Source organism: Syngnathus floridae, chromosome 15, assembly GCF_059516105.1.
Source record: "Syngnathus floridae isolate MCC-2025c chromosome 15, RoL_Sflo_1.0, whole genome shotgun sequence".
NCBI lineage: Eukaryota > Metazoa > Chordata > Actinopteri > Syngnathiformes > Syngnathidae > Syngnathus > Syngnathus floridae.
Genome location: NC_142427.1, coordinates 9,006,601 through 9,027,955, shown reverse-complemented (window position 1 = coordinate 9,027,955; position 21,355 = coordinate 9,006,601). Strand labels below are relative to the sequence as shown.

Sequence of the window (21,355 nt, the reverse complement as noted above, 5' to 3'; positions counted from 1 at the left end):
AAGAGAAATAATTGTTGAACTGAAATTGTGGACCTGGCCAACTACTGCGTAAAAGGATTTTTTTTTTATTGTGCTATTTTTCATTTTGTGTAAAATAATTTATTGTAACAGTAAACTCATTTATGCGAATATGTTATTTTCTTAAGTAGAATTAATTAACTGCCACAAGTTTAATAAAAATAAGTTAACATTGTTTATTTTTGCAGTTTTAGTAACAAAATAATTCATGGTCACAATTGATTTGACAGATAGCAACCTATACAAATACAGATTTCCTTCCATATGCACAAGCAAAACGGGTAGGAGCAAGACGCCTCGAGGCCCCAAGCCGTCCAAGGTCAGAGTTCAGTCTTGATGGCGCGCGGCAGGTCCTTGCGGTCCACTTTGAGACTGCGTCCATTCCACCGGTGGTAGGCCAGCAGGGCGATGTTCTTGGCGGCCACGGCGCTCATCTCCATGGCGCTGCCTGCCCACTCGATGCCGCTCAAGTAATAGAGGTGCGGCCGCAGCTCCACAGGGGGCAGCGCTGTACCCGCCGCACTGCCGTAGCGAGGGTACGCCTGCCACTCGGTCGCCTGCGCCGAGTAGTACGACCTGCGGGGTGCGACGACATGCATCAAGGGCCTGCGAGCCGTGACTTGGGTGACAGCGTCTCACCTGAAGAGCGTCTTGAGCTGCTCTCTGGTAAGCACGTTGGGTGAGAAGACTTTGTAGACGGCGGCCTCGTGCGCCCGCTTGCGGCGGAAGTCCGCCGCCACCTCGACAGGATAAACGCCGGCCACGCTGTTAAAGAAGAGCGCTGGTGCGGCCGTAGTCAGTACGCTGGCGTACGGGAAGAGCCGAGCATCCGGGAAGCCGAAGAGTGACGTGTTGAGGTAGCCGTGCACCAGTGTGGCCACTGTGGCCTGCCACTCGCCCTCGCCGGGTGCTACCGCTGCTTCCCAATCCGGCAAGGAGATCCCGGCGCCACCCGCCCGCAGCGGCGCCGCCACCACTACCAGGTCGTAGACTCCTGAGCGCCGCTCGCCCTCCTCATCCGCCACGCTCAGCTCATACTGAAGCGCGTCGCCTGTGAGGAAAACCGCGACAGGCATGCAAATCACAATCGCAACAAATAAACCAGGTCGCATGTCGGCGTACAGGAAGTTGGATTCCTGGGGCCGAGGATTTTACCTGCTTGGAGCGGTCGCACCGAGGTGACACGCGCCTGCAGCAGGTTGGCCTCGGCCAACTTGAGTAGGCCGTCGCAAAGCAACTTGTTGCCACCTTCCACCGCCCACAGGTTAGAATGGGCGCTCGCCAGCGACACCGCGCCTGCAAAGTCAACCAGGTATGCCCCATCTGGATCAAACTCCGTGACGGCGAGCACTCTAACCTGCGAAGGCGGGTACGCTGACATTCTGGCCGTAATTGAGCCATATGACGGGCGCCACCACCTCATCGATGAAGCGCTGGGACACGCCCAGCTCCAGCAGCGAATCGGAGAGCGGCTTGCGCGTCATGTTGACAAAGCCGCTCCCGCCCAGCGACTCCAACAGCTCCTCCAACGAGCTGAAGGCGTAACCATGGGCCTGGTACTTGTAGATCCTACCACATACAAACAAAGGGATGCTGGGAGATGGCGGCAAAGCACTACTTTTCTAGTCTGAATGCGTGCGCGCACCTGATGAACTTCTCCATGATCTCCTCCAGCCACATCTGCAGTCGTATGAAGCTGATGCCATAGCGCCACCACAAGCGCAGGAGGTCCAGCAAGTACCAGTCCGTCTCCTCCACAATCACCGACGTGCCGTCAAACACCGCCGTCTTGCCAGACACACTGCGACGCTGCTTCAGCCCTACGCGCACGCGCAAAAAAAAAAATCAGCGCTTGTGTGCGTATGCATACAAACACGCACTCACCGAGCTGCTTGACAAAGTCATGCATGTGCAGGTTGAGCGCGTGGATAATAGAGCCGCCCGACTCGTACTGGTTCCGGTTGACGGTGACAGTGGCCAAGCGGCCGCCCACCTCACCCTTCTCGTATACATCCACCTGCACCTCGGGCCCAAAGTGCTGCCGCAGGAAATGCGCCGTGGCGCTGCCCCCGATGCCCGCGCCTATCACGGCTGAAAACACAAAACAGCGCCACACCTTTATGGCAACATCATCTATTCATCCTCTTCCGCTTATCTGCTGTGGAAAAAGGAAGACATATGGAGAAGGTGGCAAGCAGTTCCGGGGATGTTGAGAACATCCATATATTGGGCAACATTGCACAAATACGCGATTGGGTTGTTGATTTTACCTATTTTGGAGGGCGGAGCTCCATCCACGTGAGCGGCGGACGCAAGGTCCAACGAGAGGGCCACCAGAGCGGCCAGCAGGGGCCCGAAGCTTGAGGGACGCCGCATGCCAAACGAGACGACGAGAGCGGACTGACAAAGAGAAACGTTCCCCTTCGCTCGGCTCACACTTATGTTAGCCGTTAGCAGGCTCATCGATGCCGCTGCGATAGTCGATTGATCGAGTCTGACCGCGCTCATCACGTGACATGACAAAGTGGCTTGGACCGTTACGTTCGTTGAAAACATGTAATATTTTTTATCTCGTTTCTTATTTGCATTGCAGTTATACTGCATTCTAGTCAGGTGGTGCATGTTTTTTTTTTTTTAATTCCATGTATTGGTTATTTCCTTTGTTCAAATTCATTGTTTTTGCTGGCTCGATCGTATCCTGTGGAAGAAGCGTTTTTGGAGGTTGAAAAAAACGAGAAGTTGCGTTTATTAGAACGTGGAGACAAAGTTTGCGAACATTCCGGACGGTGGTGGCGCTGTAAGGCTTGTCTCACCTCCGACACACGCACACACTAAAGATGATTTACATGAGCTATCATACACAAGCGGCCGCAGAGTTGATTGCAGCATCTTCATCATCTCGTCATCCCTCGAGACCGAAGTGAAAGGTCAAAGGCGAGGGGGGGGCTCCATCCCTACATGGGCAAGCTTCCAAGAGGCTTGCAAAATTGGAGGGAAGTGGGAAACTTTCCGTGGGAATTGATGGAAATAAAGCAGAACAGTTGTGCTTGACAGTTGCACTTTTTACAGTTTGGAGCCGTCGCTTGCTTGGCGGACTTTTTTTTTTCTCGTTGCGAGCTTTCCATTTGCTAAGATGCCCGCGTTTGGGCAAGGAGAGCTAGCTAGTCTGCTTGGATATCTGCTCTGGACAAAACTAAAAAGTTTCAATGTACCTAGGCATCAATTCCCACGGTAAGTTTGCCGTTCGGAACAGTCTATTTCCCCTGAGGGCCCGAGGCATCGCAGCCGTTTGCAACCCGTGCACCCGGTGGTGACAGCGGGTGGGGGTGAGGGCGGGAGCTGGAGGTCACTTAGTGGAGCGGCGCGTGGGCTCTGAGGCAGTGGGGGGCGGGGGTGGGCCGCGGCGGTCAAGGTCCTCGATGTAGAACATAATGAGCTTGCGGCGCTCCTCGGGGACGCACTCCAGCACCAAGTAGCGTTTGTCGTTCTGCAGGATTTTTTCGACATCCTTCAGGTGCTGCTCCGATTCCTGGATCAGTTTCCGGGACCTGCATGTCGGAAAAGGGGTCAGCGACGTTCATCAGCGGGCGGGAACAAAGGGAGGGCACAGACCTGTATGTGATGAACTTAGTCTCCTTCAAGAGAGTTCTGAAGTCAGCTTTGGCCGTGATGTACTTGTCTTTGATGTAATCTTCAAACTCACGCTGGCGCTTCTAAAAGCAACAACGTAAAAGCCTCAAGGTTGTGTCTTGGTAATAAAAATAAAGTGGGTGAAAAAAAAAGCTGTGCCTTACTCTGTCACTAGAAGAGAACTTAATACATCGAGGGTCCTCCTTGATGACTTTCTTGACCTCCTTCCAGGTGGTGGTCAGTGTGATCTGCAAAATAAAAAGCATCGATAGCTGCAAGTGAAGACAGACTTTAAATATGGCGCACTGCGGCAAGTGCTGACTCACCACAGTGGTCTCATCCAGCAGCTGCCTGAAGTGCTCCTTCTTCTTCTTAGCCAGCGCCTCCACATGGTCATTGAAGAGCTTCTCCTTCTCCTCACGCTCCAGAAGCGACGCCGACTCCCAGCGGTGGTCTTTGCGAAGGTTCCGCCGCGTGTCAGACCACGTGGCGTCGGACGAGCGCACCTGCGAAAAGATGGGGTGAGGCCGGGCGTGTCTCATTGCAGTTGCGCTCAGAGCACCTCACCATGTCGGACATGAGCGCTTTGAAGTGCTGGATGGCTTCCTCCCTCTTGTGCTGCTCCCTCTCGCGGTCGATCTCTTTGGTCTGTTCCGATCGGGCCTTCTGAACCTCGCGCTCGCGTTCCCGCATGCTGGCCTCGATACGAGCCTGCCGCTCCAGCTCGCGCTCTTTCTCCAAGTCCAGGCTCTGCGCGACCACAAATACGTTAGCGATCCCACGGAGTAGAGAAAATTGCTGTTGAAGCAAACAATGTTGGGAGTGACCTTGGCTTGCTTGTCCAGGTACTGCTTGAAGAACTCCTCCCTGAGGGCGGAGCTTTCTACCGCCTTGTAGCGAGGATCTGTCTCCATCTTCTCTTTGACTTTGCTCCATCGCTGTCCTCCTTCCACGTGCTGGTCGCTCAGCATCTCAAAGAAGTCCTGCCTCACCTGCCGCCGGCACACAAGTGCTTGTGAGTCAGGTGAGTGTGGGGGGGGGGGGGTGTCTCCTTACCTTCTCCCCTCTGGACTTGGAGTCGTCCTTGTCTCGCTTCTTGAGGGCTGTCATGTGCTCGACAAAGATGGCTTCTCTGTCCTTCATCTTGTCGATGCTCTTGAAGCGAGGATCACGCCCGTGTTTGCTGGCAAACTCGCTGAAGGTGGTCCTGCCAGGAGCACACGAATGTTAGAAGAGGCCTCTTGGGTGACGCCAGCGGGGCATCTCACCTGGCCGTCAGCTTGGCCTCGTCCATCATTCTCCTGAAGTCGTCTTTGGCCTGCATCAGCTTGTTCTTCTTCTCTTTCCGCTCCTCCTCCGCTCTGGTCTTGACGTACTGGTCGAAGACCTGTAAGCGCAGCCACATGGTGGAACCGGGCGGGAGGCAAAAAGGCAAGGAGGAGACAGCCATCACCTGCTTGCGTTCTTTGGGGTTGAGCAAGAGATAGCGAGGGTCGAAGACAATCTTGTGAAGCTCTTTGTCCCATGTGGAGAAAGCCGACACCTGCGGGAACAAACGCACAAGTCTCAAAAGGTTTTCATTTCCCTAGAAATGTCAAAATACACAAATACATACCCCTCTCTCCAGCAGCATGTCTTTGAACTGTGTCATCCTGGACTCCAGGGGCACCACGGCCCTCTCGCGGGCTGCCCGAAGCTCCGCCTCCATCACCGCCTCCTTCTCAGTGTCAGCCTCGTTGGCGTCCTCCTTCCTGATAGCCAGAAAAATAACGTACACGCATGTCAGACCAACACAGCCGACTGTCATGAAGGCACGTATAGGTGACTGACTGACTTTCTCTTCTTGGCTTTGGAGGATTCGCCGTCGTGTAGGTCGTCCGCGGCCGGGCCCAGCTCCGGCTCCTCTTTGCTGAAAACTACACACACACAGTTACAACCACACAAAGGAGCCACACAAAAGCCAGAGAGAGTCCGCGGGACCTGTCCGCCTGGCGTCATCCAAGCCTCTCTTGTGCGGAGGCTCCTGGATGTGTTTGTCAACGTCGGTGCGTCCCAGCAGCTCATCAGGGCGGTCCCACATGGACAGCCGAGTGGTGGGGTTGTAGAAAAAGACGCGCTCGTCCCCCGTCCACACCACGCACCTGATGGAAAACACAATAATTAGCACGGACGCCGGCCCTCGTCAGTCACCGCTGGCGTGGAGACGCACCACGGCGTTCCCGGAATAGGGTTGGTGGCCACCGGACGAGCTTTTTGGGCCGCCTTCTCTTCCTCGCTCATTTCTTCTTCTTTGCGTTCCTTTGGCACACACAAAAAAACATTTGATAACCGGACTTTCGGCATTGTCATAGAGGGGGGACAATTTGCCCTACCTGCTTCTCACTGTTGATGAGCATTTTTGCCTCCTCCTCCTCCATCTCCATGGCCTCGGCTTCCTCCTGCGCCATACGCTCCTTGACCTTCTCCAATTCTTTTTCTGCACACGCACAAACATCGCAGTGGTGAGCAGTAGGGCACCTAAGTTGAGTTTTACAGCGCTTGGTTCTCACCTCTATCTAGTAGGCCCTGCGGCTTCTCCCAGGTGGACTCCATGGTGCGGTTGTTGTAGTAGTACGTCTTGCCGTCCACCGTCTTGTACTCAGACCACTCGGGCAGCTGCAACGCTGGCGCTGCTGACAAGGCCAGCTGTGGGTGCATCATGGACACCAGGGGCGGCCCCATGCCGGGCAGCATTCCTGAGAAGGGGGGGGTCAAAGTTATTGGACCCAACAGTGTCACATGACCATTAACAAACCCAAAGTGTATGGAATGATTCAACCACACTCACAGGTGGTCTCCAACATACACAAGCACATATTCACAACCAAAAACACAATTTTGCATGTGTGGCTGTGAGCGAAAACACAAAATGTGCCATCCATGTGGTGTGATTGTGTTGTGTGAGGACAGCAAAAGAGGAGTGCAGAGTGGCGGCGACAGACTAGCATGCTATGGAAGCGGGCGGGTGCGTTTACCGTTGGCGCCGGGGCCCGCCTTTACGCAGGGAGCGCCAACTATCTGCATCATTGCTACACCTGCAACAACAACAATGCACAAGCAAGCATCTGGTTGGTGGTAGCCACCAGCAACACACACTGTTTGTCTTTGTGAGTGTGGGGGAGCATAAGGGGTGGGGAATCTCTGCTACTCAAGGGCCACATTGGCAGGGTGGGGGATCTGGAAAATAATTCAGTTCGTCATGGTAATATTTTATAGATAGAAAACTAAATTTTGCCAATTTGACCACATAAAAAAAAAAATGCTGAATGGATGCAAGCAAGCGCCCTCACACCAGATAGCACGTGGAGGAAAGAAACGAGAAGAGGAGAGGAGGAAGACAAGCACGACATCTGTCGCCAAGCACTCGCGGACCAAATTGGCGTCTTGCAAACGAGGTCTCTCTTTCTGTCAATCATTTTGTTCTGACATGCATCTCTGGTTTTGATTGTCAAGTCAAGAAATTGGTGAGGGTCATGCACACAATGTTGTTCTTCTATTTGCATCAGTTGATGGCTTCAAGCCAAAACTGAATTCATTACTTGATGCTTTTTTTCTCATTTTAGACTCTGTTCTAAAGTAAAATCAACACAAACGTATTTTTAACTTTTTTTTTATGCCAAGCATCTCAATCAGCATCAGGCCCTAAAAAATCTATGTGAAGAATGCGTGGAAATGTGCAGCCGGCGTTACCAATGTTCTTCTCACCTGGCAGGGGGATGTGCATGCCCGGCAAAGGCACGCGGAAGGGCGGCACCATGACAGGTGGGAAGGCGGGGATGGCAGCGGTAACGGCGGGCTGGGCCACGCTGTGCGGCAGGGCAGCGGGCAGCATCGGGACGGTCTGCACGGCCGTGACGGGAGACGGGGACAGCGTCGTGGACACTGTCACCGCAATGATTGGAGCGGCGGCCGCCGATGAGCTGACCGCGGAGGTGGGGATAAGCTCCGCTGTGGCACCGGCTGCTGGAAGGAACACAGGCACATGTGTGACTTGGTGATGAGCATGCATGCGGTGTGGGGGTGTCCAAACTAATCGTGTCTGATTTCCATCTCAGGAGTTTCCCAAAAGATGCCCTTGGACGACCATGTTTGGACCCCCCTGATGTCGTGTGACCTGTGTGTTGCAACCTGCTATAGTGACGGAGGGGGCCAAGGTGAAGGTCGGGTCCGGACTGGAGCTGAGTGTGCGAGAGGGGGTGCTGGAGGCGGCGCTAATGGGTGAGGCGGCCGCACTGGCCGTGGTGCTGATGCTGCTGGCGCTAATGACCACAGTTCCGCCGGGGCTGGAGGTCCCAGCACCAGGAGCACCCACGCTGGCGGTCCCAGTGCCCGAGGTCCCAGGGGCCCCCGCCGCGGCGGGGCCAGTCCCCGCCACCAAAAGAGGATTGAGTTCTGCCTGCTGGAGGATTTTCACACCCTCCGGTTTAGTCCACGCCGACTCTCTGGTGCGAGCGTTGTAGTAATAAGCCTGGGGTGGGGTGGAAAGCGGTGAAGCCAGGCAGCACGGGACAACGCAAGGGCATCCATGTGCAGATATGTTTACCTTTCCCTCAGGCGTCTTGTTCTCCACCCAGATCTCCTCGGTGGGCGCGGGGCTTGCAGAAGTAGGGGCTGGGGGCATCCCGGGAGGAAAGAGCATCCCCGGAGGGGGTGGAAGGTTGCCCATGGGAGGGGGAAGGAACGGGGGTCTCTGCAGGAAAGACGCCACAAACTTCAACAATGATTTCATTCATTAATATATTTAAATTCTACATAATAGTGGTTAGCTAGTGGTTAGCGGCAGCCAGTGCTAAACATGTCACCTGCAGGTGGGGCGGTCCTATGGGGGGCGGCATGCCTGCTGGTGGCGGGATGGGGGGCATACTGGGGTCAAAGGGTGGCCGTGGGTAAGGGGGACGAGCCGGTGGGGGTCCCCTCATCATTCCAAAGGGAGGCGGTGGCGGCCGGAGGAGGGGCGGTGGGCCGCGTAGCACAGGAGTTTGCCCGGGACCCGGTGCGGCGGGGGCAGGCGAGGTCACCGGTGCCGGGACGGGTCTGTGGAACCGCACGGCCTGCTGGGCCATCCTGCAGCACATGCACACTCAAATGTAAATATCAAACGGCCATCATGGTGACCAAGAAGCCAGAAAAACAAAGTCAATGCATATGTTTTATTATAAGAAAACAACAAAAGAAAATGCTGATTAACTGTTTCAGTGTGTGTATGGGTTTTTATGGTCTTGTTCTGTCTCGACAGTTTTGTTGTAGCTGGGCGTTGTTGAGCACAATACTACAATTTGAAACGTCTGCGGGTAAAGACCTGAGCTCAAGCAAGCTTTTCGGGGGCGGGCGCCGGCAAAACGCCGCACGCGTTCCATTTGAGTGCAGCCAATCGCAGTTGCCTCGGCTAGCCAGCGATAGCTAGCAGGGTAACTTGGGAAAACAATCAATTGTACTTGCCACACGCGAGTGATCGCAAAAGCTCAACAAAATAGACTAACGCACCGCGATTGAAGGGACAAGTTTCAGTGGAGATGCTCTGGATGTGCTAACGTAGCGTTTAAGCTAACCACAACTAGCCGCCAGCTATTTAGCCAAATGAACATTAGCTTCCAAAGCTACATCCACAAACAGCGTCTTGGCCTCACACATTTGGGCAGCAATAGAACCGCTCGGCGATCTCATTTTAAAGCAGCAACACGCACGGAACATTACGCGGCGGCGTGAAGGCTCTGAAAACTCAAGTCGGTTAATTTCTGACCTACTGTCGCTGAATCCGATCGCTTCGCTCTCCGCCTGCTCCGCCATTACAGGAAAATGCTAGCAGCCTCTTCCTGGGAACGCCCCGAAGTACTTTCCTGGCTTTCTATTCGACGTAATGCGCTGTCAATCAATTCAACTCCACGTTGATTTGTCGCATCGCCTCCAATGGAGCGCCACGTCTTTGTTTGGTCACAATGCAGGCCTCGCAGCCATTGGTCCATTTGTCTTCATTCGCATGTCGCTCGTGTATGCGAGCGTTTGTGGAATTAAATAAATAATTAAATTAAATAAATAAAAATCACACAATGTGTCATTATTTACCGCTGAGGGCAAAAGTACACAAAAATTAAAAGTTGATACTCAAGAAGTGATACCTGAAAAACCGAAAGTACATACAGATGCATTCGTAAGCTACTTGGTTACTTGCTACTTGCATTCAAGTAATAAAATATCAGGATGATTCACTGAGGTTGCTGCAATTTAATTGAATGTCGAAGAAAGCACGTACACAATTGCAAGAAACTGACTTGTACTGAAAAAGGAACACAAACATCAACAATGTCCTTTATGAAGACGAGTAACGCAAACATTAAACGTACATCTACGGAATTGTCATTCTGAGAGTAACAAAATAAAGATTTGGTCATTTGAAGCACGCAAAAGTCTCTGCTTAGCTGTGTGCCTGCACGTCAAACAAAAGAGCCCCACCCACACCAATGTTGAGTTTGTCCCTCGTATTTTTGCAAGTCCATGGCTCGAAGACGGTGGCTCCAAAGTGAAGACCTCGGGCCCCACCACGTTGTTTCTTGCAACTTGCGCCGGTTGGAAGGAGAAGGTGGCGGAAGAGACTCAAGTCAGGGAAATGTATTTAGAAGGCCAAATTCAAGTTGAAGATGGCGTATATTGTCAGAGGGACGTTTGCCCTGAGGAGGTTTGGGGCCACTCACAAAAAGTTTGCGCTAACCGGCTTGGGGGTGGGATGACCGACAACACTACCAGCTCGCGAGGATCCAAATGTGCTTCACCAAGCTCCCTCAAGAGTATTTTCTTGCCTTGAGATGGATTGCTGCATAAAAAGTCCTGAAGCGATGGACAGTCGGACGCTCAAAATGGCCCATTGAGTTGACTGGAAAGGTTAAAGTGCATTTTAGGTTCATCCTGAAAGGTCACCCCAAAGACCAATATAGCAAACTTGTTGAGAGTGGCATACATGGCAAAGGGCTACACGGAAGGGGGGGGGGCTTGCAGCCGCGGCACTTCCGCGTTCGTGAGCACATCCCATTATCTCACACGCCCGTCCTCACCTCAACAGGCGCACACCTCCAATTTGCAAAGTTGCTCAAGTTAGAAAAGGCATCTGGCTTTGCCGCCCCGCGCCGAGCCCCGGGGTCCCCATCCTGACGGGAGCGGCAACGCCCATTGTCGTCAAAGGTGGCATGCTGGGATTGGCCTGAGGTCCACTGAGAGGTGCTGAGCCTCGCTTGAGGTCCAGGCCTCCCAAGTTGCTGGCCAGCGCGTGGATGGGAGGCATGCCTGCAAAAAGTGTCCCACAGCAGTCAACACCCTCAGCTAGCCTCCTAAAAACTCCCAAATATTTTGACCCCAGTGGCCGCCAGGTGAACTGCACCCACAAATTGCAAAGCCAGCAAATAGTGAAGAGTCGGGCCGAGCTACCTTGTTGCTGCAGCTGCCGCATGTTGTTGGTGAGGGTGGTCGGCGACTTTACGGGATTGAGGCCAGCTGACAGGAAGTCCAGGCCGATGTCGACAGACGGGTCGGACCAGGTGGAGCCTAAAGAACCCTGCCCTCCGACCATCTGCTTGAATCCGGTGGGCTGCTGAGACATCAAAGTTCCCAGACTCTGACATCACATACCCAAATAAAACAGTTCATACGCAATCAAGAGGGGAAAGCAATGTGTGAAAGCACAAGATGGAAGAGTCCTTCAGACCTGCTGGGAGCGAGACGCTGGGACGTTGGCGGCGACGGACGGGAAGGTCAAACTCTGAGATGAGCTCAGTGCCGTCGGCTGGCTGACCCCGCCCATCAAGTCAAATAGCTCGGCGGAGGGCGGGACAGGGGTGGGGTTCGTAGGCGGAGGGGCGCCAAACAAGTCGACGATCGGCTGAGAGGCGGAGCTTGACGACGTTGTGGTTGGGAGGTCGGCAAAGGCGCTCCAGTCTCCGAATTCTGCGGTCCCGTTAGCCGGTGCTGCGACTGGTCACATGACATACAACATATTACATATCCAATTCTGCCAGCAGGGGGTGCCTTGGATCAAGTTCCAAACTTTTATAAAAACAAAATTACCGGTGGAGGAGGGCAGGCTGACTGACGCCACTGGCGACGAGAAGTCAGCGAAGTCGCAGATGAGGTCGCTGGAGAAGCCCCCTTAATAGACACACACATAAGCAGTGACATACACACACGCACACACACTCCAAGCCATACCTGCAGCAGAGCTCTGATGGGTGGAAGAGTCGACAAGGAGCAGGTCAGCCAGCCCCCCACCACATTGCCGCCTCCCGGATGCCTAGTGAGACATTATAGAGTGGACCTTTCAAAAAAAAACTGTCCAATAAATGGCATTCACAAAAGTCCTTCCCTGAATCAACTTGAAGCATGTCCAACTCTCCAAAATAATATTGAAGTCACCTGATCGTCATCGGGACTCTTGTCTCCGGTGTAGTGGGCGGCGGCGCCGAGGTCCAAAGTCTTGTTGGCGGGGGTCCCGCTGCGTTTGCGTGTCGCAGTGGTGGTCGTCTGAGTTACGTGGACGCTCTTGGCGGGGACGCTATCCTCCTCGTCTTTGAACTCGCGAGCTTCCAGACGACCGTTCCTGGATGTCCTCTCCCCCTCGTTGTCGCTACTGTGACGGCAAGAAGAGCAACAATTATTTTCCATTTTCAATTCTCCATATCGATTCAGCTACTACCTGTTCCTGTCCGGGGAGTCGTCTCGCTCCTTCTTGCGGAACTTGCTGATGGTATCGTCGATGGTGCTGCCGATCTTCTCGCCGATCTCGCCTAGTTTCTCGCTGAAGGGGAACGCTGCCCGGCTCTTGTCCCAGTCCTCCTCCCATTTGCTCCGCTCCAGCTCACAAGCTGCACACGAACACAGATCCGTTGCGGTTCGGGATGGATATGGGCTGAGGGACCACTCACAGTTCTTGGTGCTTCCCCCTCCCACGCTGTCCGAGGAGACCCCAATGTATTTGTCCTTGTTCTGCTTAGCTTTCTTGCGCTCCTCCCGGAGCCGCTCGTCATCTTGGACGAATTCCACCGTCTCCTTTACCTTCTGACGCACGTTGATGCCCTGGTCTTTGCCGTTCTCATCTGTCCAAGCCAGGCATGCATATCAAAAGAGGGAAAACAATGGCGGAGGCAGAAGGGGCGGCCGGGCGCTGACCCGTGAAGCGGTAGTTCTCCAAAGATCTCAGGTCGTAGATGTGCTCTCGCGCGCTGGTCACCACTCGTTCCGATCCGTTCCTGATCAGGTAGGCCAGCAGCAGCAGCGCCTGCCACGTCACGCCACAACTTCACCAGACTGTGCAAATTGGGTAGAAATGGCGCCACAACAACTATGCAACCATGTGGGCATGATACTGACTGGAATTCTGCCGCCACGGAATTTCTGCTTTTGAAATTTAGGCTAGGAGGCGCATGAATTGCTATTTGAAGAGTTTGGCGCTAGATTTGTGGTGTCTGCTGTTAATCCAGGCAACGTTACTCACTAAACTGCACAGCGCTCACCTTGTACACGCGTCTCCAGTTCTTCTTGTTGTCTTTCAGCATCCTGGTCCACAGCATGTTCATCACCTCGGGGAACTGCTCGTACATGAAGGTGGACCTGCTCACGTGCAAGCGTACACCAATATGCTAAATAAACATATGCATGTGTCTAAGTAAGTGCATGTGTTGTACATACTTGGCGATTTCTCCCATTAGTTGGCCAGACGGCCCCCAGGGGTCATCATTGGTGGCCTCTCTCACTTTAGACTCGATGTCGGAATAGTTCATCACCACGTTAGTACTGGTGATGTGCACAAACACACACATATTGTTATTGTTTTTTTGTGACGCTAGAGATATTGCTTCTCGTTTTGGAGGAGACGGAAGCTTGCGGGCCAGAAAAGGGCGTGATGCTCCTGCAGCAGATAGCGGCCGCGGTCAAGCTACTGTATGGTTGCCTGAATGCTCAACCTGAATCTCATTTACAATCGGTTCAAACGAGCTGAGCTCATTCCCGAATATGAGTTGTAATAGTCGAAGTAAAAGGTTTCATTATTGACAAGTGGGCTACAATAGGATGGAAGGTAGCTAGCTGACCAGCTAGCAGCGGCTAACAGCTGAGTCTCTGAGCGTCCGTGACGTCACAGCCGCTAACCGGCTTTAGCATAGCTTAGTTTCACCTGGCTTATTCGCGGCCCGCTACTTACGCTTTGTCTACGAGCTCTCGAACCTTCCACATGTTCAGCATCTTCTGCGCGTGGGCGCCCACCCACGCACACACAAACACGAGCGTCCCACTCACGCACACTGCCAGCACGGCCGTGCACGAACAACGCCGCCTCACGAGCTTTTCTGTACGTCGCCGTGACGTCATTAATCATTGACACGCCCAAAGCGCTCGCCCGCTGGTTGTCATGGTAACTTTGGCGTCCCCAAAAGTCTTTTTTTTTTTTTTTATCTTACATACTTTCTTCAGAGATGCTTTTTTGCATCCTCACCTAAAAGCTACTTTACCTTCCTTGCCTCGGGCCTATTTAATTCATGCTAGGTGCTACTTAAATTAACAGTTTGAAAGTTTCTTTGCTGTTGATTTGCTGCATTTTATGATGGATAATTGAATTTGAACTTTTATTGGCTTCAATCGATTTTTTGAAGAGATTCACATTCATATTTTGATTCAATTTGTACACGTTAAAATGAAGTCCAAGAATCAAAATGAAATCAGTCAAGTCAATGATGCTCAACAAGTTTAATGTGCAGACGTAGAAGCAGTAATCAGTGCTTTTTTTGAAGTTGCCACTGAAACGAAACATGATAAATAAACTAATCCAAAGGTTGAATAAGAAAAAAAAGTTTGGTGAAAGTTGAGTGCTTGTTGAGCTGGACAACACTTGACCTTTAACCTTTGAGGGAAGACATTCCGGCGCGCATGATCTCATCCACCAGCAGGATGTTGCTGGCGATCACCGTGCTACAAACAAATGGAAAAACTGTTAAGAGCAAGAACCAAGATGTGGATGATGTCACGGATGTGGGCGGTTTGCTCACCAAGAGTGAAGAAGTTGCTTCTTGACACTGTAGTTGTCCCATACGCCCGCCTCGCCCGCCACCATTGGCTCCCCTGAAAAACACACACGCTCGCTTTTCACGTTGTGGACACAAAAGCTTTCCGCGTCTCGGCCTCTGGGCTGTTTTGCAAACACTGCCAACATGAGATGATGGCCCAACATATTGCTTACTTGTTGTCATGGTAACAACAAAAGCCCACTGACTCACCTTACACAAGAGAATGTGTTCTGCTGTATGGGAATTTTTTCTTTCCGATTTTTGTTCCTTTTGGCATTTTGTCAAGCACCTCAGAGATGTTCACAAAACACTTAGCCCCTCCGATTTTTTTCTTGTTTCCTTTATGGGAGTGTCGAGTTGTCACCTGTGCTGAGGTCGACGCCCACCAGCTGTCCGGACTCCTTATACTCAGTCTGCAGTTTCAGGAGAGTTTCCTGAGGGTCGTACCCAGAGTTCTGGGCCAGAACCTGTCGGGGGTAGGGGGGCATCGGGTTATTTCAGGAACAGATGAGGACGAGTCAGAGAAAAGGGACGATGCGGTGGTGGTGACGTGGACCTTGGGAATGATGAGGAGGGCGTCGGCGAAGGCCTGCACGCCCAGTTGAGCTCGTCCCTTGACGGAGGCCTTGTGCTTGATCAACGCGTCCGCCAGGGCCACCTCCAACGCACCCGCGCCTGCCACCACGCAACCTGACAGCAACCAGAAATAAAAGTTCCTTTCACCATCACGTCTTTCACATCTGGCTTCATGGGCTAAACTGCGCTCTTACCGTCCTCCAGGGCGTTCTTGACGGCGCGCAGGCCGTCCCTGACGGCGTCTTTGATTTGCGTGAGCGTGTGCTTGTTGGGCCCTTTAACCAACAGCGTGACCGAACGTGGGTTGCCGCACTTCTCCACAAAGGTGAACTTCTCCTCACCCTGCAAACACCAAAAGCCAAATGGCCGTTAGGGGGACTGTCGGCTGTTCTTTCCCGCGACAAACGTTTTTGTGGAAAGCTGCTAGATTAAGTTCAACAAGCACATCGACGTCACTCACCAGCGTGTGCTCGTACACCAGCCCGGCGCGGCCCAAACATTCGGGTGTCAGGTCGTCCACAGAGTTCATGGCGATGCCGCCGCACGCCAGCGTCAGCCTGCCGTTCCAGAAAAATATCAACGCGTCAGCACACGACATCTTTTTATGGACACTCGTACACGAGACTGTGTGGACTCTATTGAACTTCGACCTTTCCATGTTCCTCCTCTTGGCTCTGCGCAGGGCGACGATGCCTTCCTTGGCGAGGGCGTCCAGTGAGTACGGGTCGATGCCCTGAAGCGCGGAAAGAGAGCATTAAGGAGCCGCACGAGAGGGGGTGTGGCTATTGTGGTGCCGTGATGAATACATGTCAGGGGGACAGGGGGGCCCCCGCATGCAGAGGTACACGTCACATTTTTTCTAGCACAGTCATGTGACCGGAAAGCGCCACAGGGTCGGCGCTTCCCGGGTGTTCGCCGTGCCGTCAACGGTGATGCTTTTAGCGGCGGGGTTTACCTTCTGATTGATGACGACGAAGCCCGCATCGCCATCGGGACACACGCGCTTCTTCAGCTCGATGATTTTGCGCACGCGCTCGATGATGAACTTCCTCTCGGCCTCCACAAACTTCTCACGCTCTCCGGCGCTCTTGTAGAAAAAGCCAGAGTTGACCTCGGTCTTCTCGTACTCCAGCGACACGTTGCACGTCAGAACAAAGGCGTTCTCCACACGCTTCTTCATGTCAGGGTGCCTGGCGCCGTGGTCCAGAACCAGCCCTCGGATTAGCCTGTAGACATGCAAACGACGGCCGTCAGGTCTCACTTTGAAAATGGCGCCTAGGTGTCCCGCCTCCTGGTTGAGAAGAAAGGAAGGAGCTCACTCACTGTGTGTCGCAGTCAGTCTTGTGTTTCATCTCCATGATCTCCACCATGTACAAGTCGATGGGCTCGTTGGGCTTGGCGATGGTCAGCACGGCATCCACCACCGCCTGCATCACATTTACAATTCACACACCTCAGATGGCATCCGAGGACACAAGTGGGGGAAGGAAAACTATTGCAGAGGATAACGGGATATATCGCCAACGACAAGTGAGCCTCACCTCAGTGAGGAGATCAGCCAGCTCAGCGTGGACTTTGGTCCTGAGGGAGGTCCGAGCCACAGCTATGAGGGTCTCTCTGTCCATCTGCCGCGTCACCTTCACCTGCTCCAGCACGGCCAGCGCTTTCTCCTTGGCTGCATCGAAGCCCTCGGCAACGATCCTCGGATGAAGACCCTGATTGAGGGGCGCGTGAAGGTACGTCAGCCCAAATACGTAAACAAACAAAATCCGACACCTGTGGTGTTACAATAGGTACCTCTGAAACGTAGAGGTCGGCCTGCTTGAGCAGCTCGCCGATAATGAGGACGTTGGAGGTGGTCCCGTCTCCCGTGATGTCATCCTGGGCTGTGGCAACCTTGGCAATGAGAGACGCTGTCGGGTGCTGAATTTGCTGAGAAAAACAAAACAAAGGTGTGAATTGAATAAGGATTCAAACAAACAAAAACATTCATGCAAGTTTAACAAAAAAGGCAGGGGGGGGGGAATGCTAGTCCAAACTGGTCAATTACCATCTCATGTAAGAGGACATTTCCGTCTTTGGTCAGCTTGATGTCTCCAGATCCAGAAACCAACCTGTACACGCACAACAAAAAAGCTTTATCGTAACCTTTCAAAGCCCCCATCGAAAAGCCGAAACAATTCAAACATTGCATGAAAACATTCAAATCACTGATGGTTGGGAAATCGTAGCATCTTTTGCAAGAGACGATGAAGCTGATGCTAAGTTTAGCATGTTTAGCATGATCATGACGGGGCAGGGAGGCAACGTGCGTCGGCACAGGGTTAGCATTTCTTAGCGTAGGCTATGCGAGGCCTAAAATAAAAATCACCAACTTCCGATAACTTTACACAAAAGAGAAAAAAACTAAACGGAAATGCAGTTCCTACTTCCAGGTGAGATTGCACGATTAACAATCGATAAGCATGAGGGGTCCGATACGAGAGCTACTTAGCAACTTAGCTTAGCCTAGCCTAACCTAGCATTGAGCAGGAGCAAAGAACGGCTCGCGGCTTGCGCCGGGTACCGACATCTTCATGGTGCCTTTGGGTCCCAAGTTGCTCCTGAGGACGTCCTGTAGCCCCCGAGCCGCGCTGATGTTGACCGCCAGCGCAGCCTGGGCGCGGGCCACCTCCGCCTTGGGGTTTAGAGCTTTCACGGCGGACATGGCGACGGCGAACCAACGTGGCGGAGAAGGGAAAGAAAGCGAGCGAGGTGCCGTTAAGCGGGACACGCCAACCGGAAGCTAAGAAAAGAAAGACGCTTCCAGAAGGCCAACACGTGCTCCCCCTGATGTGTTCATGAACACGACGAACCTCGGACGTTCGAGTCATATCATACATCATATTTTGTTTTCTTTGGTTCTCTTACAACCAGGCAAATAACACTAATTCTCCGGAGAGTAATTTATTGTAAAGTCATTTTTGTCAGCTCTGTAAATTGTGATATGTTCAAATCAATTAAAATGTGCAATTTGGTACAGATAAATTACATGCAAGCATTGTGTGCTGTGAAATAATACGAGAGGTGAATTCATTCAAAGTTTAATTTCATTCTGTACAACTAAATCATTCAAGCAGGGATGGTCATACAAGTTAGCACAGTCCCATCTTCTTCCACCCATGAAGCGCCAGCAGCAGCAGCAGCAGGCCCATCACCACCCCATTAGCAGCTCAACAAAATCAATAAACTCAGCTTAAAAGACAAATACACCTGATCAAATCCTCAACAGATTCTACATTTTGAGAAGCTTCAACGTGTTTAATGGAGAAACTATGAGCATTGCCAGGGAAACCAGAGTCTAATTATCCTTCCGTTTTTGTGTATTCATTTCAAAAATCAATCAAGTTCATCAGTAATCATTTTTTGGGAATTCATCTTAAGTCTTCCTCAGAGAAGACTGTGGTGGTAAAGATGTTAAAGATGCTCACACATCAGAAGCTCACGCTCCAAGCAAAGCCAAGCGGGACACCCTCCTGGCACCGTCGCCTCCTCCGCACGGGGTTGCAAGGCTCACTTTAATGGCGAACTCTTCAAGGGAATCATGACTCGAGATTCCATGTGCTGAATAAGCGGCACTGCAGGAAGAAACCAAACCATCACAACAAAATCTGAACCATGGCGCCCAAATAAGAAGCAAATCTGCGGAGCGAGTCGCCTCACCTGTGTAGTAGACGACCTCGTCCCAGCCTTCTCGCTGCCAGGCTGCATTTCGAATGTTTTCTCTGGACTGCAGATCTTTGTAGGCTGGAAGATGATCACAAAATGAAGAGGCGCTGGAATCCGATAAACACCTGATGCAACCTTGCAAGGCACTCACCCCACAAGTGGTGAACTTGGTACAAATCTCCGATCTGAGAGAAAAATCCTCCCACGGCTTCCTGGTTCTGCTGGCGGATATCGATGGCGCGCGCCCTGCATGGGGGAACGGAACATGAGCGGAACGCCAGTCATCAAGGAATGAATCACAAATCATTTGTTACGGACAGACGGAATGGTGGACGGAGACAGCAAACACGACTCCACGGACTCACCAATAGTTGCCCCACTCGATCATGGTGCCGGGCTGGAATGCAAACAAGCAGAGGGCGGCGTGTCAAGTGATGGGTGGCAGAAGCGAGCGAGCGTGCAAGAAGCCATTACCCTGAGCTGATACGATCGCAGTTCGTAGATGTTGGGCCCGTCGCGGGGGACTGGCTCATTCCAGAAACTGAACTCCAGCAGCAACTGATTCCTGCGGGACAGCAACATCTTCCCACGCTCCTGCCGGTACTCTGCAAACACCTGGCATGATGCGTGACATCATCATCAGGAATTATGAAGGTCCACAATGTCAAGCGATGAAGGAAGGAGCATGTGTTATTTTGTCAGCGGTCAACAGGTAGCACCCTTACCTTGTTCTGCCTGAGTTTGCTCATGACTTCCGTGAGGGCCGGATAACCTCCTCGATATCGCCACAGGTGCACTGCAACATCAACGAACAAAATTCATCACTGGAATTCAAAGACCCGTTGCAATTGATGCTAACCGTTAGCATGTCAATGGTATGTTCCTTATTGTGTTAGCATTAAGCTCACAGGCCACTTTGCTTGTGCAATGATCTTTTTTTGTGTTTAGTTTTCGAGTAAGCTTCAACTGGGTGGGGCCCAAAACAGGTTTAGGCCTTATTTTAGATTAAATGTTCACTTGTTGCGAAACTTCAATTTGTCATTGACCCAGTTCATTCGAGTTCAGCACAATTATCATATTTCAAGCTTGCGCTCAGCAGAAACGTAATTTCAAAAATATGTCTCCCATCTTGAAAACCTGCATGTGTATGAAATATCCTTTTGAGGATGAGAACCTCTACATTGTCTGAGAAGAAAATCAACAGAATCTGGTTGTACAACTTCTTACAGGACATTGCAATCTCCAGAAACAAAAACAATGTCCACAGCGTGCCCAAAACCAGACAAGCCAGTGTGTGTAACAAAAAAGTTGGCGTCTGACCTGCCTGGTCCTGTTCTCCGTACCATGTGTTCCATGTTCCGACAAGCTCGCAGGGGTATTCCGGATCGGTGTGAATGGAAGGCAACACGCCCTCACTAAAACCACATGCAGAAGATTGATTTGTGAGTCAGCGACAAGCATACAAAAGCACGTTACCATAATTGGTTGTAGTCGTCCAGGCATTCGGGCTTGACGTTGTGAACTGCAAGAGTGAGGACGCAAAACAGTTTGGATGGAGAGCGTCCGAGGAAGGCGAAGATTACGCACAGTGCGCCACTCACACTGGATCTTGTACAAGTTGTTGTCTTCCTTCTTAGCCAGCAGGTGCGAATGGGCGTCCTTGCGCGGGTCCACCTTTCTCACAAACAGAGACTTAAACCAACTGTCCTGAGGCCCCGACAAGCTCCTGGAACACACAATCATTAAACAGTCAGTCAACAATAAAAGTATGTTAAAACAAAACTAAAAAAGTACAGCGGTCACAGAAGTTAAGCAAAACTGCTTTATCACGTGACTACTGAAGGGGCAAGCCGTGCGCTGCACTAGTCACAAGAATGTTTACAAGTCAATATTTGGACTTTAAATACACTTTGCCAATCACACCAACTTTGCTGCTACTTGTCCTCGAAGCAAGTGGAAACATTTCATGGAGAAACACAAGTCGCCATTGAGTAAGACGGGATCGGCATCTCGGCGGCTAAGGAACGACGCAAGCGTTGTTAGCTTTAGCTACCGAGGTTAGCCTTAGCTTAGCCACAGAGGACGTCGCTGGAGCTTGACATTGATGCGGCGCAGGAGCGGACTAAACTCTAAATTGACTTTGTGTGACGGCCTCGCCCAAGTTCGATGAAGACTCACCTGACGGAAACACGAAACTTCCCGCATGTGGCGAGACTTTTGTGTGATAGTTTGATACTCGTTAGCCACTTTGGTGCCGTGCGAAGGACTCGCGCCGCCATCTTGCTTCAGGCTTACGCTAACGGCGGCAGACGGAAGGCTAGTTGGATCAAAACTAGTCGAAAAGT

At 52.0% G+C, this 21,355-nt stretch overlaps 5 protein-coding genes across 13 annotated transcripts; all 5 read right to left on the bottom strand.

The window, feature by feature from the left end:
• Positions 1 to 169: 169 nt before the first annotated feature.
• pcyox1l (prenylcysteine oxidase 1 like) lies at positions 170 to 2,521 on the bottom strand. Its single transcript, XM_088398659.1, has 7 exons — positions 2,289 to 2,521; positions 1,903 to 2,109; positions 1,664 to 1,838; positions 1,376 to 1,587; positions 1,174 to 1,314; positions 658 to 1,069; positions 170 to 594 (listed from the first exon to the last, which is right to left on the bottom strand). Exons 1-7 carry the CDS (start codon positions 2,479 to 2,481, stop codon positions 339 to 341), a joined length of 1,596 nt encoding a protein of 531 aa, XP_088254785.1. The 5' UTR covers positions 2,482 to 2,521; the 3' UTR covers positions 170 to 338.
• A 219-nt stretch (positions 2,522 to 2,740) lies between these two features.
• Positions 2,741 to 9,564, bottom strand: tcerg1b (transcription elongation regulator 1b (CA150)). 3 transcript variants are annotated; one of them, XM_088398648.1, is made up of 21 exons: positions 9,428 to 9,564; positions 8,490 to 8,751; positions 8,231 to 8,377; positions 7,816 to 8,155; positions 7,393 to 7,650; positions 6,663 to 6,722; positions 6,198 to 6,383; positions 6,021 to 6,124; positions 5,858 to 5,946; positions 5,629 to 5,789; positions 5,483 to 5,564; positions 5,264 to 5,399; positions 5,102 to 5,191; positions 4,917 to 5,035; positions 4,705 to 4,855; positions 4,476 to 4,640; positions 4,216 to 4,398; positions 3,975 to 4,154; positions 3,813 to 3,896; positions 3,631 to 3,731; positions 2,741 to 3,566 (listed from the first exon to the last, which is right to left on the bottom strand). In XM_088398648.1, exons 1-21 carry the CDS (start codon positions 9,472 to 9,474, stop codon positions 3,365 to 3,367), a joined length of 3,147 nt encoding a protein of 1,048 aa, XP_088254774.1. In that variant the 5' UTR covers positions 9,475 to 9,564; the 3' UTR covers positions 2,741 to 3,364. The 3 variants fall into 3 exon arrangements, with proteins under 3 accessions (XP_088254774.1, XP_088254776.1, XP_088254777.1); XM_088398650.1 differs by having other exon boundaries at positions 7,393 to 7,647; XM_088398651.1 differs by lacking the exon at positions 6,663 to 6,722.
• Positions 9,565 to 9,889: 325 nt separating this feature from the next.
• LOC148386409 (clathrin interactor 1-like) lies at positions 9,890 to 14,037 on the bottom strand. Of its 7 annotated transcripts, none has more exons than XM_088398653.1 (12): positions 13,868 to 14,037; positions 13,357 to 13,461; positions 13,182 to 13,278; positions 12,838 to 12,946; positions 12,365 to 12,764; positions 12,085 to 12,298; positions 11,881 to 11,962; positions 11,740 to 11,820; positions 11,381 to 11,646; positions 11,104 to 11,290; positions 10,734 to 10,962; positions 9,890 to 10,555 (listed from the first exon to the last, which is right to left on the bottom strand). In XM_088398653.1, exons 1-11 carry the CDS (start codon positions 14,032 to 14,034, stop codon positions 10,769 to 10,771), a joined length of 1,902 nt encoding a protein of 633 aa, XP_088254779.1. In that variant the 5' UTR covers positions 14,035 to 14,037; the 3' UTR covers positions 9,890 to 10,555; positions 10,734 to 10,768. The 7 variants fall into 7 exon arrangements, with proteins under 7 accessions (XP_088254779.1, XP_088254780.1, XP_088254784.1 ...); XM_088398654.1 differs by having other exon boundaries at positions 9,890 to 10,241; XM_088398658.1 differs by having other exon boundaries at positions 9,890 to 10,962; positions 12,085 to 12,295; positions 12,365 to 12,533; positions 12,594 to 12,764.
• A 357-nt stretch (positions 14,038 to 14,394) lies between these two features.
• Positions 14,395 to 18,102, bottom strand: cct6a (chaperonin containing TCP1, subunit 6A (zeta 1)). The gene is made up of 13 exons (XM_088399403.1): positions 17,873 to 18,102; positions 17,353 to 17,416; positions 17,100 to 17,234; positions 16,844 to 17,017; positions 16,626 to 16,729; positions 16,258 to 16,528; positions 15,953 to 16,035; positions 15,763 to 15,859; positions 15,497 to 15,644; positions 15,283 to 15,416; positions 15,091 to 15,193; positions 14,709 to 14,781; positions 14,395 to 14,631 (listed from the first exon to the last, which is right to left on the bottom strand). The coding sequence occupies exons 1-13, from the start codon at positions 18,007 to 18,009 to the stop codon at positions 14,559 to 14,561; spliced, it is 1,596 nt and encodes a 531-aa protein (XP_088255529.1). The 5' UTR covers positions 18,010 to 18,102; the 3' UTR covers positions 14,395 to 14,558.
• Positions 18,103 to 18,369: 267 nt separating this feature from the next.
• LOC148386407 (protein NipSnap homolog 2-like) lies at positions 18,370 to 21,351 on the bottom strand. Its single transcript, XM_088399412.1, has 10 exons — positions 21,189 to 21,351; positions 20,612 to 20,736; positions 20,487 to 20,532; positions 20,331 to 20,425; positions 19,736 to 19,806; positions 19,485 to 19,625; positions 19,376 to 19,407; positions 19,162 to 19,256; positions 19,005 to 19,088; positions 18,370 to 18,919 (listed from the first exon to the last, which is right to left on the bottom strand). Exons 1-10 carry the CDS (start codon positions 21,287 to 21,289, stop codon positions 18,855 to 18,857), a joined length of 855 nt encoding a protein of 284 aa, XP_088255538.1. The 5' UTR covers positions 21,290 to 21,351; the 3' UTR covers positions 18,370 to 18,854.
• Between the last annotated feature and the right edge of the window lie 4 nt (positions 21,352 to 21,355).

Bases quoted from the DNA above. Each gene is read 5' to 3' on its own strand.
- LOC148386407 (XM_088399412.1), bottom strand. From the start codon at position 21,289: ATGGCGGCGCGAGTCCTTCGCACGGCACCAAAGTGGCTAACGAGTATC. The intron at 19,626-19,735 runs GTAAGGGTGCTA...GCATCATGCCAG, and splicing joins GCAAACTCAGGCAGAACAAG to GTGTTTGCAGAGTACCGGCA. The intron at 19,408-19,484 runs GTAATGGCTTCT...TTTGCATTCCAG, and splicing joins TGCGATCGTATCAGCTCAGG to CCCGGCACCATGATCGAGTG.
- tcerg1b (XM_088398648.1), bottom strand. From the start codon at position 9,474: ATGGCGGAGCAGGCGGAGAGCGAAGCGATCGGATTCAGCGACAGTAG. The intron at 6,125-6,197 runs GTGAGAACCAAG...GTGCGTGTGCAG, and splicing joins GCAGGGCCTACTAGATAGAG to AAAAAGAATTGGAGAAGGTC. The intron at 5,947-6,020 runs GTAGGGCAAATT...TGTGTGCCAAAG, and splicing joins TCATCAACAGTGAGAAGCAG to GAACGCAAAGAAGAAGAAAT.
- cct6a (XM_088399403.1), bottom strand. From the start codon at position 18,009: ATGTCCGCCGTGAAAGCTCTAAACCCCAAGGCGGAGGTGGCCCGCGCC. The intron at 16,529-16,625 runs GTGAGTGAGCTC...GCATGTCTACAG, and splicing joins AAGACTGACTGCGACACACA to GCTAATCCGAGGGCTGGTTC. The intron at 16,036-16,257 runs GTAAACCCCGCC...TCCGCGCTTCAG, and splicing joins TCGTCGTCATCAATCAGAAG to GGCATCGACCCGTACTCACT.
- LOC148386409 (XM_088398652.1), bottom strand. From the start codon at position 14,034: ATGACGTCACGGCGACGTACAGAAAAGCTCGTGAGGCGGCGTTGTTCG. The intron at 12,299-12,364 runs GTAGTAGCTGAA...TTGCCGTCACAG, and splicing joins GACTCCCCGGACAGGAACAG to TAGCGACAACGAGGGGGAGA. The intron at 11,963-12,084 runs GTGACTTCAATA...ATGTCTCACTAG, and splicing joins AGAGTCCCGATGACGATCAG to GCATCCGGGAGGCGGCAATG.
- pcyox1l (XM_088398659.1), bottom strand. From the start codon at position 2,481: ATGAGCCTGCTAACGGCTAACATAAGTGTGAGCCGAGCGAAGGGGAAC. The intron at 1,315-1,375 runs GTTAGAGTGCTC...TTGACTTTGCAG, and splicing joins CAGCGTACCCGCCTTCGCAG to GCGCGGTGTCGCTGGCGAGC. The intron at 595-657 runs GTGAGACGCTGT...CGCACCCCGCAG, and splicing joins CAGCTCAAGACGCTCTTCAG to GTCGTACTACTCGGCGCAGG.